Source organism: Aythya marila (assembly GCF_965140915.1).
Source record: "Aythya marila genome assembly, chromosome: 4".
Lineage (NCBI taxonomy): Eukaryota > Metazoa > Chordata > Aves > Anseriformes > Anatidae > Aythya > Aythya marila.
The window spans coordinates 6,766,676-6,785,149 of NC_139045.1; the positions used below are offsets into that span (position 1 = coordinate 6,766,676).

Consider the following 18,474-nt stretch of genomic DNA (forward strand, 5'->3'; position numbering starts at 1 on the left):
AGTTTTGATAAACATCCTACCAGATAGAATTATTATTTTGCTGTCAAAGTCAGCAAGACTGAATTAACTTCATGCCAAAGGTCCATTGCAAATACCAGTCACAACAATTTCACATAAAAAGATCATTTATTTCTCAAATCCAACACTCTTCCTGTGAAAAAGTAAACAATGCTACAATTAAAATCTTTGAAGTCATGTAAAGCAACTGCTTCAAGACCATACACATGCTATTTTACACTAGAAATCAGGAAAACATTTGGGGCTTTAGACAGTTTAAAAGATGTAGATTAATTATTTAGTTTTAGTGTGGTTTTATGCTCTTTTTTCTGACTGTAACATGGAGTCAAGATGAGTAAGGTTGAGTTTAAGCATGATACTGGTACTTGAATGTAAGACCGCTGTTCACAGACCTCTAACTCTCCCCCCATGCATTAGGCACCTACAATTTTATACTTGAACAATCCAGAGGCCCCGTATCTTCTGGGCACTGGCAGAAGCAATTCACTTTAAATACAACCGCGTAGCTCAACTCTCAACCAAGCCTCCAGGTCAAGACCTGCCAAGCAGTTGTTCTTCGGCTGTTTTCCCCTTAGGAATTCACTTTCAAGGCATATACTTGTGATTAGAATCGGCACAAACCCTTACTGCTCCCTCTTAAGCACGAGCCAGAAAAACAAAGTGCTCTTTTATACAAAAGCTACTACGTGGTTCCAGCAGTCCCCCAGGATGCAGCAGACCCAGGTTCGAGACTTTCCTCTGCACGAGGAATTTGAAGTCCTAAGAGAGGGATTTCCATTCTATTGGCCTAGGGGAAAGCTCAAAGGGAATTCTTTGTACTACTGAGATGGTTTCACCTTGCATGGCATTTGTGAAAACTCTGGAAAATGGAAAACTTAGGACCATAGTACTAATGCCCCCCTTGGAAAAAAATAATATATATATATATATATATAAAAAGCATAAAAATATATAAAAATTAAAGTATTTTACATACCAATACTAAGAAAGTGCAAAAAAGGGTGCAGTCTGCTAACATTAATCAGTGATAATAGACATTAACCGATCATTTTCTCTTTTTTATGACTAAGTAATTCTCTGGTACAGCATTTGAAGCAGATGTGAGTAAGTGGACAGAGAAGGCACACTAATGCAAGGCACTTGATTATACCAGAAATGCTATTTAGAAATAAAGCAGAAATATTACAGGTAACTTTCAAGTCTAAGTGACATATTACTTTGACTATGAAAAGGATTTTGCTTCGCAAAAGGTCTCATCCAGTTGTCTTCCCTGGGCTCTGAGCACTTTCCAGAAGTACGTTTGACAGACAGCCTAACATTTGCCGTGTGGTCCCTTCTCTGTCTCTTCTTCTCCCTCTCTCAGATCTTTTCCCCAGGAGGGGGAATGTGGAATAAAGCAAGGTGTTTATTCGACGAGGTTTGTGATGACCTTTTGCACCTCTGTTCTCGACTGTTCAAGCTGTTGGTGAGGAACCCCCCTTTAAGAGTTACACAAGCAGAAGGAACGCTACCAAACACGCAGCTTGAGCTACATGTTTGCCCCAGAGAGGCTGAAGCAGCACACAGTCACGGAGTTGGCCTCCGCACAGGGATGACTCCCACAGCTGCCAAGAGCTGAGTTTTGACACGAGACTGCTCACGACTTGCCTGGCACTGCTGCACAACCAGGAGGGCTACGAACGGCAACTCGGTCATGCAGTCCTCCGGCCTGGAGGGGGTTTGGTGCAGAACGCCACATCCTGATACTCTTCAGCGCTTCCTTTTCTGCCTTCTCGCCTCGCTTGCCACAGGCCAGCTCACATCCCGCTGCCTCCCCTCCAGCCTGAGTCACAGTCGCACTTCCCCACGTCTTCTCCAACTGCTACATTTCTTCATTTTCCTTCCTGTCTGAGTCAGAGGCCCTCCTGCATCTTGACACTCCCACCGCTTACATTCTTTCTTCCTCTTGACAGGCCTCACCCTGCACACACAATTCCCAAAGGAGCACCCGCTGAAGCGTGCTCTTTCCACCACAGCCAAGTCCAGGGTTTGTGAGGTTGGGAGGATACAAGCAGCTGTAATCGTGTGCTGTCTTACCCCGTGGATATGGATGAAACCACTCTCGGCCTCTAGGTCTTGGTTATAAAACCCAATACCAACTCTCTTGTGTCCATCCTGGAAGTGGTACCTTGCTGCTAAAAGCTCAGACTCCAGATCTAGTCTCTTCTCCTTCTTTAAGGCCCGTTGTAGACATAGACCTGTTAGAGCAGGTCTAGGGCAGAGGAGAGCCACGAGGATGATCAGAGGGCTAGAGCACCTCTCCTGTGAAGGCAGTATCTAAAGGGGATCTCCGGGAAAGCTGGGGAGGAACCCTTTGTCAAGGTGACAGTGATAAGGCAAGGGGGAATGGTTTTAAGCTAGAAGAGGGGAGATTTAGATGAGATATTAGGAAGAAATTTTTTACTCAAAGGGTGTGAGGCACTGGAACAGGCTGCCCAGAGAAGCTGGGGATGCACCGTGTGGCTTAACCCAGCAGGCAGCTAAGCACCACACAGCCATTCTCTCACTCCCCTGAGCGTCATCAGGGAGAGTACAAGGAAAAAGTACCAGAACTCGTGGGTTGAGATAAGAACAGTTTGATAAGAAAGGGGAAAAAAAGAAAAAAAAAAAAAAGAATTAAAATCCCAAGTGATGCACAACGCAACTGCTCACCAGATGCCAACTGATGCCCCCAGCCAGTCCCTGAGCAGCATCCGCCTCCCCTCAGCCATTTCCCCCAGTTTTATTTTCAACATGATGCTATGTGTACCCCCAGCCTCCTCGCTGGCAGGGCAGTATGAGAAGCCAAAAATCCCTGACTCAGTGTAAGCACTACTCAGCAACAGCTAAAAACATTGATGCGTTATCAGCATTATTCTCATCCTAAATCCCAAACGTGGCAACATATCAGCTACTAGGAAGATTAGGAAAATTAACTCTGTATCAGCCAAAACCAGGACACTCCATCCCTGGAGGCATTCAAGGCCAGGCTGGATGGGGCTTTGAGCAACCTGGAGTGGTGGGAGGTGTCCCTGCCCACGGCAGGGGTTGGAATGAGATGGTCTTTAAGGTCCCTTCCGACCCAAACCATTCTGTGATTCATAAATCCTCCCCCTCAGGGATCTACCCTTACAGGAAGGCTCTGCAGAATTTGAAGTGTGATATTTAAAGCAAGATGTTTAAAGAAAGCAGCACATGGGCTTTGCTTAACCCGTTTCCTCCTCCATTTCACTCTTCAGAAGATCTAGAAAAAAACACCAAAAGCTGTAGGCAATTCTGCCCATGCTTATGAGGACTCGGGCTGCTGCTGTGGCACCGGGAAATGAACACCCATCTCATTTTTGCTGATGGTCAGGCTTCCCTGAATCTCCCACTAAGAATAACTTTCTCTTTGAGAAAATACGAAATAAAGTTTCTTCTTCTTCTTCTTTTTTTTTTTTAAAAGGGCATGCTTTATCCTTCTATACCTTTCCCAGTTCTCAACAGCAAGCATTGCAGAATGTTGGGCAGAGGAGGTTAAATAATACAAGAAAACGTAATTTGAGCAGCCTTTTCAGCTGCTGATGGTCCTGCTTCAACTTCACATGCTTAGTCTGACCAGAAAATAAATAAAAAAATAAATAAATAAAAACAAATAACAACTGAGTGTCAATGGCTAGTTAGATGGGAGCCCGTAACAAACAAAGTAAGTGACCAGTTCCCCCAAACACCCCTATCTCTCCCCCCCGGCCTGAGTACTCTGCAATATGGTTGTAGATGGTCTGGCATAATCAGGAGTAAGAAAGAAACACCTAAAATTATAAAATACTTTGCTAAGAGTTCCTGCCCATGACCTCTCCAATTTCAGGCCCCACTTTATCCCTCCACTACACAGTGGACATCAGACTGCTGCATATCTGCTTTTACAGTGCCTTAATACATGCTCTTTCCATCCCCTACACCATCAAGGGTTAGTACCTGACTGTCAAAGGCTTCCCAAGAAGCCAAAGAACCTGCTGACTTCATGCCACACCATGCCTGCTACTGGGGGTATTTTAAACACACAGCTTGGTCCTACAGCTTGTGCTAGTACGGTAGTTGTTATAAATATAACCTTTTTTCTCCCGAGGTACACAGAGACCACTTCTCCTTCTAGTTTTAAATGTAAATGTAGAACTTGAACCAAGTAACTACTTACTACAGGTTTAGAGCCCAAATAACCAAGCACTGACTGTAATTTTTACTTAAAACTGATATATGTGAGGCAGAGAAAAAAGTGGGTAGAGAGATTTGAGCACTGACAAATGCAAAGAGAAAATCCTTGCCCCGTCGCCTCAAAGGTTTTCCAGTATTACTGTAAATATTAATGTAACAGCAGAACATCTATCAGTAGAAAGTCCCCAAATTCCCCAGCTGTTTGTTGATTCACCTACACTGGCATGATACGGCAATTCAGTTATACATTGAAACTGCCTGCCAATGCAATACGTCTGACAATGCGCATTTGTGAACGTAGAGATTGAAAGATGCAGGCACCACACCAAATCATGAGCAATAATTAATGTCCTTGGATCTTTGTGTTTAAATCATCCAATTGTACTAAACAAAAATCCTTTTTAGAACGCTTGTTTCACCTTCCCTGTATTTTGACTAGAAGTACTTTTGGAAAATCCCACTTGAATTTGTAACTGGTCTTGTTGTATAGAAAGAAATAACTAGTTCCTGCTTCGAAACAACCAGAACATGATATATAAATTATTATATTACATTATAACTAAAGAGCTAGCTATCAATACACCATAGTTTCAAGCAGGGGAGGAAGTAAGTATTACAGTGATAGTACTCAAGAAACAAAATCAGTAGATAGCATTGAATTGACAACCTTTTCTGAAATTTATGATCGAGCCTTTGTTTGTAATAATTTGAAATCCACACTTCTTAATTAAACCCCATTTTGTACACAGGGAACATGCCACCTATATTTCAGCAGCAGACAAGAGCAGTGCCGTAAAAAAAAAAAAAGAAAGAAAAAAAAGGCAGTTTCTAAGTAATTTTGCGAATAAAGGACACAGCTAGACTTAGACTTAAAAGAGTTTTCTGTGAGTCTAGATCCCAGTGAATTCTTGACTCCCCAACATGACTTTAAAAACAGCTGTTTTCTAGTTTAGACAGGACATAGATATCTGAAAATCAGTTTTATATACCTGAATAATTTGTATGGAATGAACCTGGCATGAAGAGTACAAAGTAAGCTTACATAGTATGTGTAAAAAAGATATCATTCTGGGGAAATCAGAATTCCAATAACCTTATTCATTCCTTAGAAACTCTGGGAGAACAGTGAAAAAAAAAAAGCCCTTGGTATATAACTTACAAGCCCTTTAATCTTACACAGATGAATCTTACTGTACAACTATACTGCCTTAATAAAAACAGTGCAAACAAATGATTGCAACATTCATTTGCTGGATGCCTGTCCATATTTGTCAAGAGCTTTGCTCATCAGAACATTTTTATCTTGAAACAAAATTATCTGTACCATATGTGCTTCTTGATCCTTCCTCGCTAATGTTCAGTCAAGAAAACTTGAAGTATGGTTTAAACCAGGAAGCACTAAAACAGTAAACATGCCTTTATTTTTCAATCAGCATTTATTTTTATGTTAAAGTGGAATTTTACTCATGAAATGAAAGGCTAATTGTTTATTTCATTCTACCCTTTACATCTTTGCTGCTGTCAAGTGTATCCAATATATTAAAAAAAAGCAAAAACACAAAAGGTATTTGCTCTTTCAATAAAATAAAGCCATTTGCAATATAGAAGATACTACTGACATCCTTATACAACCGACTCGAACAGGTCAAATTGACAAGAGAAAGTTGCCACGTTAAAAGACATTAATAACTATACTGGAGATAATAAATCAAGAAAAAAATCATATAGGTCCCATCTCCTTTGCAATCAACCATTTTAATAAATTAAGCAGGAGAAAAATAGGATTTTCTAAATTCAAGCAAAATTAATAAAGAAATTTAATATGCGAAACCAGACTTAAATTGACCAAGCAGCTAATACTGGCTGAGATATAACCCACATATTTGATATTCTTGTTCTGGAACTATACTAGAAGAACTGCTTATCAGGTTTTTGCAGAACACATTTTGGTTATTTTCAGTGTTTGGTTGCAAAATTTGACTCTGAACTTTCAAACTGGTGTTATTATTCAGGAAGTTGTCAGGTACTTTTAATACCAGACAGCCACAGTACAGGAAACAGAGAAGTCACCGAGAAGGAAAAACACATTCGAATGATACAGGAAGTTGAATACACTCTACTTTTTATTAGTGAAAAACAAGCACCTTAAGAATTATTACAAAAAACGTTTGAGAGGAAAAAAAAAGTACATATTGTACTCTGCAAACTCGCAATGCAAACATTAGAGGTCACTGATGATGCAAATTAAAAAAAATAAATTAAGAGGTCACTCAAAGCTCTTTGGTCACTCAAATCGTTTAACTGATTGAAACTTTCAGTTTCTGTACAAGTCAAATGAAAATCACTTTGTCTCACTCTTGAAACTTTCATGAGGGTAAGTAAGAGATGCTCGAAGGTTTAATACAAAGTCAATCCAACATTAGTCTGGTTGACAACTTTGTACATAGTATTAAGAAATACAATAGTGTAAACAAAGCAATCTCTGACAAGAACTCCACACAAAAGAAAAACAAAACTGGAAGAAACAGCATGAAAATAGCACAATCCGATAGCAGCAGTTCCTACCTGTTCGTAGTGGTAAGTCTGAAGTAATGTAACCCGTATTATTAAATATTGTATTCATTCCCATGAACTGGTCCATTGCAAACATCTATATTGAAAAAGAGTATACTCTTCATTACTACACACATAAACAGTTTCATAAAGTAACTTTCAGCAAAGAACTTCAAAGTTCGCTGCAAATATTCCGGCTCCAATAAGTAAACATTTTGTATCTAGTTTATTTCTGCTGGCAAGAGCAGTGCCAGCAAAGTTGATGGTAGGGACAATATTTCACAAATATTACATGACTGCACTGAGCTCAGCACAATTTCTAAGCATGCATTTTACTTACATGCACTAACAGCTGTTTGTTCAAAAGATCTTCGAGGCCAAATTCTGAAAATGTGACCTTAGATGTCTTGCGCAAGGGCCTTGTTGAGAGCCACGTGAGTTTTCATTTCAACTTCTGTGATAAAACCCCACCAGACTACATTCCTTATTCAAATACATTTACAAACTCTAATGCAAGAACACAGTATGCCCTGGCTAAATTGCAATTTTTGTTTTGAACATAGACATGTCTTAATCCACTGAAATGTTGTCGAGTATAAATCTTCTAAAGTGGAGCAAGCACAAAAGAGAAAATCATCTATTTTTGGAAATTAAGGTGAGGAGAAATGATCTGTTCTTCATTCAGATAAAATTCTCACAATTAAATCACAAAATGACCTAGTAAGATCTGGAAGAATGGCTGAAGAGCCAGACCTTCTGATCTGTGCAAGTGAAGGGACATTTTAGTCATCAATATGAATGCAAATCTCACCAAAAATGATATAAAGCGGCTTTTTAGGGCATAAGGGGCCTCATTTTCAGATCATGTCCAATGCCCACAACAGAAAGAATTTCAGAGCAAGTGTCCCAGGCAGATAGGGCATAGAAATGAGCATGGTTTTCAACTGCTTCTTGCAAACAGGCCTGGTTTCCTTCTCACTTTAGCCATTTCAGTGGTGACAAGGTACTTCACAGATCATGTAAAGGCCAGCTTAGAGACAAAAATAAAAGCTAGATTCCCCTCAAATCTGATTTCTGCCAATAGCTGAATGCATTTAAATGTAGATGTTTTGAGGTCTAGGAAATGACAGAACAGCACAACAGGAAGGCAACACAGAGAGCTAGAACAGAATACAGGGATACTGAAAATACACAAAGATAATGCACTTACTTGGGGATCTGACACTCCCATAATGTAGGGATCTTCTCCTGCCATTTTAAGTCCTGAAACACAAAAACACAAGAAGAATGTTCAGAACTCTCATTTTTTTCACAGTGGAGCAATTGAGAAGGATGAAAACTGTTAGAGCTACAAGGTCCATCTCTGACCCATCCTGATTTACCTACAACATTAATGATTTCTAAAATACCCCTAAAATTCCCCAGTATTTGCAAGGGTTAGGGACAAGAGATGCTACAGAGAGGGTCTTCCATTGCCTGCTCCCAAGCAACTCAAAACTCCTGGCATCAAAGTCCCGAAGTCAACAATTACTGCAACTTCATTTAAATTAGGAATTAATTTGTTTCTGTCTTTACCCTGGCTATTCTTTTGTTGGAGTTCAGGCAGAATCATCATCATAGTTCAGCAAAAACAGCACTCTGCATTTTTATACAATAAGACAACATCAGAGCATTAATGAATTGTTTCTTGTAAAGTACTGCTAAATACAAGATTAGGATCCCCAAGAAAGAACATTCAGTATCTTTTTCTTTAAATAAAAAAAAAAAAAAAGAGTCAAACATTGACTAATTTTAACACCTCTATTTCCTGAGGTCCACAAGTGCTTGGCACCAAAAAATCCTTAGTGCTGACAGTGATAATTATGACTGTACAACGTACATAACCCTCCTCTCACAGGTCTTGCTGGACCAGTGGGAAATCAGAGCCTGCCTTATCTTTCCAGGGGGACATAATGGCAAGCCAGTAGCAGAACCTGGAATTTTTCTTAGGAATTTTCTAGGTCTATTATAAAAGATAAGTGTTATTTCCCTGTGTGTAAATATTATTGACAGAATCACAATTTCATTTGTGTTGATCTTACTGAAAAAGGCTCTCCAAGGGCATATCTGAAAATAACCATAGTGACAATGTCAGGAGACTCATGTCTGCGTGCATGCAGATACCCTAAATAAGGGTAAAAACTAATAAAAGATACAAGTGTGTTGCTAGCTCTCATATTCCACTACAGTGAACATGAACCACGTTTTCCAGCAAAGCAAAGCAACCTGTGAAAACCTACAGCCCTACGGAAGAGAGTAGCAAGCAAGCAGTAAACCCGTACAGAAAAACTGAGTCACCACGTACCCTCTACAGGAATTAGAAAGGCAACTATCAAGAAGATAAGTGGAATACTTAGGTACTTCACTTTGACAGAGACAAAGCTCCAAAGACAACACAGAGCCACCCATCCCACACAAGCAGAAAACGGAATAAAATTTTAAATGGTGAAATAAGAGGCACTTAATACACAGATGACTTCCAGCAAAGAGGTCTGTGAAGGTAAAAGTATTTTTGAACCTAGAATACAAAAGTGCTTGCTCATTTATAATTCAAGTTTAGACAGAAATATCTACTAGATAATACTCAGTTGCAGTATTTGAGTAAACATTAAATATTTGGTCATAAGATTTCAGCCAAAAATGGTTTGCAGATATAACAAGTAGCCAGTCACCCATGCTGTACCTCATTACCTAATACATCAGGACTTCAGCAATATAAACACCAGTCAACCACCTTGCTTCAGAAGCACATTATGCACAGCATTATTTTCATGAAGAATTTGCTATTATTAGCAATATTTGCTATTATTAGCAATCTGTTTAGAAAAAAATTAACATCCAAGGCATCTGTAATGAAGCCTGCAGTACAGAATGAACCTTACTAAGATGAGTTTCATAAGTTTCATCAGTTCCATAAAAGAAACAAACAAATATATTGCTTATCACCAAGTGACAAGTTATTGAAATCACTGAATCCGTAATTCAGTTTTTGGCAAACACTTCCCGATCAAAGCTGCAGATGTTACGGTAAATAACCTGAGGACCTCAACAGCCAATATTTTTTAGGAAGTGTCAGGGTATACCCATTGATGCACACTGATAGGTAACAAATGCAAATGCTGGATCTCTTCTGCACAAGAGAATAAACACTGGCCCTAAAAGCCTTGTTTTGTGATCTCTCATATTTAATCGCTGTTTCATGGGTCACATAAACAAAATTGTTTCAAAATACCTAAAATACCTAGATAACAGCAATTACACGTGTTCAGGAAACAGCTTCTGAGGAGCCAAGATCAATAGCATCTGCCCACTTCCCAGATTGCCGATTGCATGTTTCTTTGCAAAACTTTCAAACAAAGCATCTCCCAGCTTTAACTGTAAACCCACCACGACAGATTTCACAACATACGCCATCATCTCTGCCTTCTTCTGGTTTCTCAGACTGCCTCGCTCCCGGTCCAGCAGAAGCCTGTGGGGGAAGGTTTGCACACCTGCTCTGCTTCCTGGTCATATTTACACATTTACACCAATGTGCTACGTGGCTTCAAAGTGGAAAAATACCACAAAGGCAGTATTTCTGAAAACTTTTTGTTTAAAGACCCCTGATGCCAAAATTCAGGCAGAAATGACACCTATGTCTGTCAGAACCTGTCCTTCAAAATTCACCTAATCAGAACTGTCATTTCTGTTGGTTTTTTTTTTGGCTAATGCAGTGAACAACAACAGCCCAAGGGCAAAACTGCAGTCACTGGAGATGAGAAGCAGCAGTTAGGTATCTGCATGGTGCCCAGCTGCTGCAGGTATGTAGTAAGGAGTTTGTAATGAGATATTATGCCCAATCTCTCTGGCACCAAAAGCACAGGTGTCTCTTACTTAAGCTCGTTTGTGTTCAGCAGTCAGCTGCAATGCTTCGGGGAAAGGTTAAAGACATTCTCCCTGGCATGACTGCTAAGCCAGTTTAATATAAACATGAGATGATTTAGATGTGCAAATATATGGCTTTGTGTATGTAAACTGACACTCGAGTGCCGTTGCAGGGCCTAGACAAAAATTAACCCAGCAGTTTAAAATGACCCCTCTAAATGACCGAGAGCACTCTCTGTTTCATTACACATTTTGTCCTCTTAGAAAGCCAAATGACAAAAAAGTTCCAGGAGTACTACCTCCAAATTAGCATTTTTTTCTTCAGGTTTATTTAGTTATAAAATCCCAAATTCCTCTTCTTGCAAAAAAACAAACCAAACCAAAGAAAAACAACCAACAAACACAAAGTAAATCTAGGAAGTGTCATTAACGTGATAAAAAAGAAAGAAAATCAGACCCAAAGACTACAGGCAGAGCTTAACACACACAGTATAGCTTTTAATTGCCCTCTTCCCTTGCTGTGTGAATTTCTACACACCTTCTCCACGTGCACGAAGTGGTAAGATTAGCATCTGCCATGAGTAGCTGTGTTCACTCTCCTTATGCACAGAGCTACACGGGCCGTACCGTGGCTCAGAGATTGTTTTTATCCAAGCTATACGCACCTTCGAAAAGTCAGGTCAAAACCACATCTCTCTCATTTGAAGATGACCCGGATTAAAATTGTTTTGTGGAAGTTCATCTTGCCATATATGCCTCGTCCCCTCATAAGCTCCAGTTCCCCAAAACTACACTGTGAACTCGGATCTACATTCAAAAAAATACCCCTCCACCTGCAGACCACAACCAACCACAACATTCTCCACCCTGGAGATCCTCTGAAGTCTTTCAGATAATGGGGCCCAGGAAACTCAATGTTTCGACTCGCTGTATTTTTAGTGTGACTATTCAACGATGGGTAAAGGAACCTCAGGTAGCCCCTAGCACGATGGGAAACCCTAATATCCAGCTAAATTTGTTCAAAACCACACAGCTGGGCTTGCGGAGGGAATTTAAATTATGCGTAGGCATTTGTGTGCACTTTTCCTTTGTCCCCACAGTGGCTCTTTTTCTTCTGAAAAAGCTTAGAAAAAGAGAAAACGAATAATAATAATAAAAAATAAAACCAGGAAGATGCATGTACATACACACATATGGAAGCTGATGAGATTGCAGCAATATAACCAGCTGACAAGGAGAACATAACGGCAGCTCCTTGGCCTCACTGCTCCTCGTTAATAACTGCATAGCACCAGGCACAAGTAGCCACAGCTGGGAGAACATTTACTGTTTTCTGAATATTTGTTTTAAAGCCTCATACGGATCAGGCATTTACATTGGAAATACCATAATTCATGTGGGAACGCTCTCATCCAGGAATGTGATTCCTCATTTCTATTTATCTCCATCATTTCACTTCAGGGCCCTTCTCTGCTATTCTCCAACATCCACCGTGTTTAACTACCTTTTTCCCCCAAATAAATAAAGTAAGATAGGTTTCTCATCCTACTTTTGTTAGCACCCTGATTAATTGGAGGCCAGGTCTTTCCCTCTATTGTTTCTCTTCAACTTTCCAGCCTGAATTTTCCAATAAGGTAAACCATTTTCCTCTTTGATGCCAATATTCAACCTACAAACACAGAACGGGACACTTCCCCTACTACCTTTGCACAGACAAGTTCTTTGTCAACGAGGAATAAAACTCCAATGTCTGATCCAGATACAAACAGTCCAGTTATTTCAGAAAACATTTCCACTCATCTCGCCCAGCAGCTGCACGCCTGTTAAAAAACTAACTTCAGATCTCATTCTTTTTTCTTTCTGTCTTTGTCCTCCTAACACTAGCTGGGATAGAACTTGAACAGTCTATACACTAACAGTTTGGGACGACTTCTTAGTCCTCCCAACAGGAAATAAAATCATTTGAATATTACCCTAAATACCTGCAACACCCCCCGGCTCCCAGCCCCAAAGGAAACTTGAGGTTTAGTCTCCCAAATCTGAACAGTTGTATTTTGAAGCGCGCTCGTGAACTTACACTTGAAGCTAACACTTCATATGGGACCAGAAAAAAAAAAAAAGATATATGCTTCCTTTCCCAGACCTTCAAAGAGACATGGTAAGCAGGTCTCTACTTTTCACCTATGTTCTTCGAGTCTGAATTTATTTTTTCTTTAATCAGTTTGCAGAAACAAAGGATGAAGGTTCACCAATATCTCTATCCCACAACAACTTGCCTCATCATAAGAGGGTGATGCCTGGTGAAAACTCTTTTAACAACCACTCAGCTCTCAAATTCTCTGTACTTAGAGCCAACCAACCAAAATAAAAGTATAAAAACCTGATGTGATGTAATACCTATTATAACCTCAGAAAACGAACGCAAAAGACTGGCATTAAGGTATTTGCCTGACGTGTTTTAAAATATAAAGCATCAACTCATTCTTTCTAAAACTTGCCCTTTATTTTTTTAATTAGTTCATCATAAAGATTGAGTTCAGGACAGATTAATATTTTATGGAAGAGGGTTTGGTTATAGCACCGATCAGATTAACAGGGCAGGAGTTAATAAGACAGTCTGTAAAAGGCAGACTGAGGGTGTGTGTGTTAGCGGACCATGATCTTTAATACTCAGAGATTGTTACAGTCCTAAACTGGAATTAGCCTGACAGTGTAAAGAAAATTCTATGTTGAAGAACACCTATCTCCTAGGAGATATTTTTACATACAAGATCTACCTCTTCTCACCTTTTAAAGGTGTGGTTCAGAAGGCAAAAGCAGCCTCAAAACAAGAGAAACTCAACTATTACACTTAACTGATGTGATATATTGAAAGCACAGTTCCTTCTGCACATTTTCTAGCAGCGTGTTTTTTCTCTTTAATTTGGCTTTTATTGTCACATACCTGTTAAAAATAAACTTCAGCTGGACACAGTGAAAATTCACTGTGGTTGTGCTCTTAGCCTGTTTGTTTTGTTTATGCAAAATAGAGAAAAATAAGGATGAAGGAGAGGCATAGACCTTTGTGTTTGATGCATGTTATGTCATGAGTATATTTGTGCTACACCAGGGCGATGAAACACAGCAGACTATGATGGCAGAGAACTGTGTTTTTATGAGGCATCAGGTTTTCTGAAATCTTGAAGCAGCTCTGAAATACTGAGGTAGAAACACTAACCACCACGCTACACATTCTCTATTCACCTGGTATTGTTCACCTCTCTATTCCTTTCTTTTAGTAGTAACTAAATGGATCCTTGAGCCTCACTTTTCTATCAGCTGCAAACCCATCTGCATTCAGCCCTGCGCTTCCCAGACGGAGACGTAGGGAATGTATTGCACAATACTGACACTGCAAGCTGCTGGGCGAGGGCTGGAACCAGGACAAGAGCTGCAGTGAGATGATTTTGGCTAGAGCAAGAGCAGGCCGCTCGGACAGACCAGAGATACCGATCTCAAGCCTTCATCGCTGCACTGCCTTAGAGCAGGGGTGCTGCCTCCTCCAAGCTCCCAGACACTCCTCCTAGCTTATTTCCCTCGTAACCCAGCATTTTCCCCAAAAATACAACCCCCAGGGGCACAGCTCAAGGGCAAAAGCCTTTGGGGTAGAACATAGCCTTAGAGAAGCACGGGGTGGGGAGGGGGAAAGGAAGTTTGAGACCTGCTGTCTTCTGCCTCTGCACAGACTTGTGGCCTGTACATACACACAGGTCTTCTAACACTTCTGAGAGTGGGGCCACGAACCTGCAACAGTTATGTGAACGAGCTTTATTTTTCATAGCTTAAGCCACGTATGTTCTTCTAATCACTTTAAACCTTTAAGGCTGAATAAATACGCTTCTCTTAACAAAAATGGGATTTATTTCAGCTAAAAGCAATGTAACAACAGCAGGAATATTGTACAGGCGGGATTCCAAGCAGTTGCTGGCGTTCTGAGCGCGTATTGTCCAAACCTGCTTAAAGCAGGTCTACACAGCTAGGCTCCGACAGCTGTTAGCTACCAGCGCCTTGCTCTTCAGCACTGCTGCAGAAAAAGAGTTTCCAAGGGGTGAGCATGGGGAGGGAGAGAAAAAAAGAAGGGGGAAGAGCCCCTCCCAATAAAGCAAAATCTTCGTACAAAAAAGGTTTTATCAATGGTTATTTTATTTACAGTCTCAACTACTCGTTTTGTTGGCCTCCATGAGAATAAATTATGCTGTTCCTGAAGTCCCTGGGCGAAGGCTAAGACTGGACCAAATATTTGTCATGTAGAAGAATAATGTCTTGAGGCACATGCATGAAAAATAGGGAAAATGCAAGCTGTAGACATCTACACATTTTTCCTGAAGAGGAAAAAAAAAAAAAAAAAAAAGTGTGCTACAGAAAAGCAATCCCCTGGATTATTCAAAACCAGGGGTGATTAACAGCTACAGGGTTCTGCAACATGCCAAGGAAACAGAACCAAAATACTATGGGAACATCAGGCATGCTTTCACTCACATTATTGGTACAGATGTCAAACAGACAGGAAAGAAAAAGCATTTTAAAACCTGTGAAAGTAATTGCTGGCTTGCTTGTGTTGACAAGAAGCCCAAACAACTATTTTTTTTTTTTTTAAATGGATTTTAAGTCAGCAAAATGGACTTAAATTTGAAATTTGCTTTTAATGTTACAAAATTACTAATATTTTATTTCTTCTCCCACCTATGGCTTCAACACTGGGGGTGGGCAGGCTGTTCTGAGGGAACTGTTCTCAGTGTAAAAATCATCAGTGTTCATCAATTTCTGCCAAAGCAGCACGTGTAAGCTGTATTGCTTATTTCCCTTCAGCTAATACACAGAGGTATAAGCCAGGAATACAGATTTCAGTATAAGCTGTCAGTAGTGAGAAAAGGTTTACGCAGAGGCTTTTTGCTTTGTTGTTAATCACAGACACTGCTTTCCTCTGCGGATTTATCTGTAGACTGTTGCAGCAACACTACCTAACACAAAAGGACACTACAGGACCTGTGGTTTTTTTCCTCTAGCCCACATTGCCTCCTCTTGTTATTAATTAGGTCTGCTTATTATTTCCTGTTCCTTATTATTTCCTGGGTGGGTCCTGGGAGTTGCGTGCATTTTCTCAATTAAAAACTTCATTTTTAAAAATATTTTCAAAGATGTATTATTGGGCAACAGGATAAAAACTGCCAAATGCTTAGGACAGGAAAATGAGCACAGGAATTACGATTTCAAATGAGTGTGATGCTTTGAATCAGAAAATTTTGGTGCAGAATTACTGTAGGAAATCCAGAGTGAGAATTATTGACCCAGATGATCACTATATTTAAAGAAAAAAGGATAGCGTGAGGAACTGTATTTGGCAAATACTAACTGGTCTATGTGAATGGCTCTTTTATTAAGTATCTTTATGACTGTTTTTTTTTTTTTTTTTTTTTTTTTTTCCAGAAGTATTTTAATCATTTAGTTTAGTAGCAAACTAACATGACAAGAGGAAACGATGATACCCTAAACACAAACTGTTTTTTTAGGACAGTGTTAGAATAACATTAAAATGTTTTTATTAAAACATATTCAAAGCAATTTAAACCAAAGGAATAAACAGTATTCAAATACAGCAGAGTTTGTTTGTCACATATGTATAATGCTAAGTATATGTAAAACCAGTGAGGTTCGACACAAAACAACTCTACCTACACCGGGTTCAGCCACACAGGGTGGTAAAGTTACTTGAACTAACCTAAAAATCATGTTAAAATGCTGTTACTGTTTGCTACAGATTAAAAAGAACCACTGAATGTTCTTTAGAAATAGCTCTAGTGCATACAAAAGTGTTCACCTAAGTCGAGTTCTAGCTTCAAGAGCACATACGCACCCACTTCATAAGCCTGAAGTGCAATGAATCATCAGTATTGAAGGGCAAACCTTTTCCTTTCTGGGGAGAGCAGAGCAGTGTTTCTCAGAAGCTAGGTAACCAGTACAGCCAGGATCTCAGAGGTCTGGTTCACAGAAGGTTTGCAGCATCACCAGATATTTTCATATGGGTTCTGGCGTCTTACTGAAGACACAGTCCCACATTTAAAGACCAACAGCTACAAAAGAGGGCTCAGAAAATAGCACGGGCTGTTACCGCTGCAATTACCAAAGCAAGTTAAGGGATTCTCAGCATCCCTTTGGTTACAAACAGCCCCTGAAAACACACCATGGCAGAAATGGTCCATGAACTAAGTGACACAGCAGGCAGAACCACTGAGGTAAAACCGAGGGCAGCACCACTGCAGTTATGCCTGAGAGCCCTGCCTTGGAAAGGTCCCAATTCTGCTTTCCTTTTGGCTCGAATCTCCAGCTGCAAAGTGGTCACTGAGGCTTATCAGGTTTGTGTTTTACAACGAAATAGAACTCCTCCAGCCCTCATTTTCTACAGTAGGCTATAATGTAACAACAACAACAACAACAAAAACCAAACGACTAAACTAACGATACTTGAAGAAGCCTGCTCACTTTGTTATTTGTGCTAAAATTTGTCCATAAATGTGCAAGCACAGATAAATACAATCTTAAAAGCAAAGAAAACCCAAAAACACGAACACACACACCCCAGACCTCCTTCATCTGCAATACCAGTACAGATTGCGTTAAGGACTGAACGAAAACGCACAAGTATTTTAGCTTAGCTAGTTCTGTGTTTTAAATGAAGGAAAAAAAAAAAGTTAAAAAAAAAAAAGTCTGGCACTGCTTTTCAAAAGAACATGAAAGTTGAAAGGGGAAAAAACGCTAGTAGTAGCAACAGTAACTTCCTCCCCACACATGGTCTGTCAGCTCCACCTAAATCCTACACAAAGGATTTTACCTTGAGACCAGAATCATTTGAAACATCTTTCAAGGCCTTACTTCTAAAATTGTCGACAGTGCTCCGGCAGAGTATCTGCTTAGATGAATTCACTGCCGACGATCCACTGGATTATTTCTACACTCAAAATTCGATGCAAACTTAGTGCCTGGCTGACCTAAGGGCACAATTAATGACAGCTGTAATGATGATGTTATCAATGCAGAACTTTATAAAAGATTCACATTTTGTTTGCTGGACATCAAATCACAACTTCCACTTGTAAAAATCCTGTGCCAGCCAGAAGTGACCAAGACCTGAATTTCTTTTTCACCATTTAACCTGAAATTTTCTCTCCTCTTTGCTTTATAATAGCTGTATTATTTTGTGTCTGAGAGCCAACAAAAATCTACCAATACGTTGAAAAAAAAAACACAAAAAAAACTTAAACCAGCTTTAGGCTTTCCTTTAGTTGCTTAAGTAAATGAAGTTCCTAAATTGAGACGTATTTGTCTGACAAAAGAGTTGGCAAACATTTACAGCACCAAAAGGTAGGAAGGTTTTAGGGGGTTTTGAAGAGATCCATGAAAACACAAAACAATTAACCAGAACCTCTGAAAACTGCAGAAAGTTCTGAACAACAGCTGCACCAGAAAGCCTACTGTAAGTTCATAAATATATACATCTATTGTTTTCCCACTCTATCTTCACAGTTTCAATGCAACATTTACCACGCATGCAACTAGTAAGGGGGCCTTTAGCTTTCTAGTCAGCAGAGAGAATCCCTGACAGTTAAGACTCATGAGCCTGCAGGCTTGATTCCTCTCCTTCCAGTGTCAACAGTGATGACAAGAAGGTACCAGGAACCCCTAGCTGCACTTATTTTTGGACCCTGCATGTATTCCTGAGACAGCGGCATGGGAAGCTCTTGGGAAAAGGCA

The 18,474-nt window shown here is 39.9% G+C and overlaps 1 protein-coding gene across 2 annotated transcripts in view; it reads right to left on the bottom strand.

Annotated features, from left to right (window-relative positions):
- Positions 1 to 18,474, bottom strand: part of NFKB1 (nuclear factor kappa B subunit 1) — a 56,698-nt gene that overhangs the window by 36,455 nt on the left and 1,769 nt on the right. For both annotated transcript variants that reach the window (XM_082760203.1, XM_082760202.1), the window contains exons 2-3: positions 7,994 to 8,046; positions 6,796 to 6,880 (exon numbers count right to left, since the gene is read on the bottom strand). In XM_082760203.1, coding sequence (XP_082616329.1) covers positions 6,796 to 6,880; positions 7,994 to 8,038 — 130 coding nt within the window. In that variant the 5' untranslated portion in view covers positions 8,039 to 8,046. The remainder of the gene's footprint in view (positions 1 to 6,795; positions 6,881 to 7,993; positions 8,047 to 18,474) is intronic.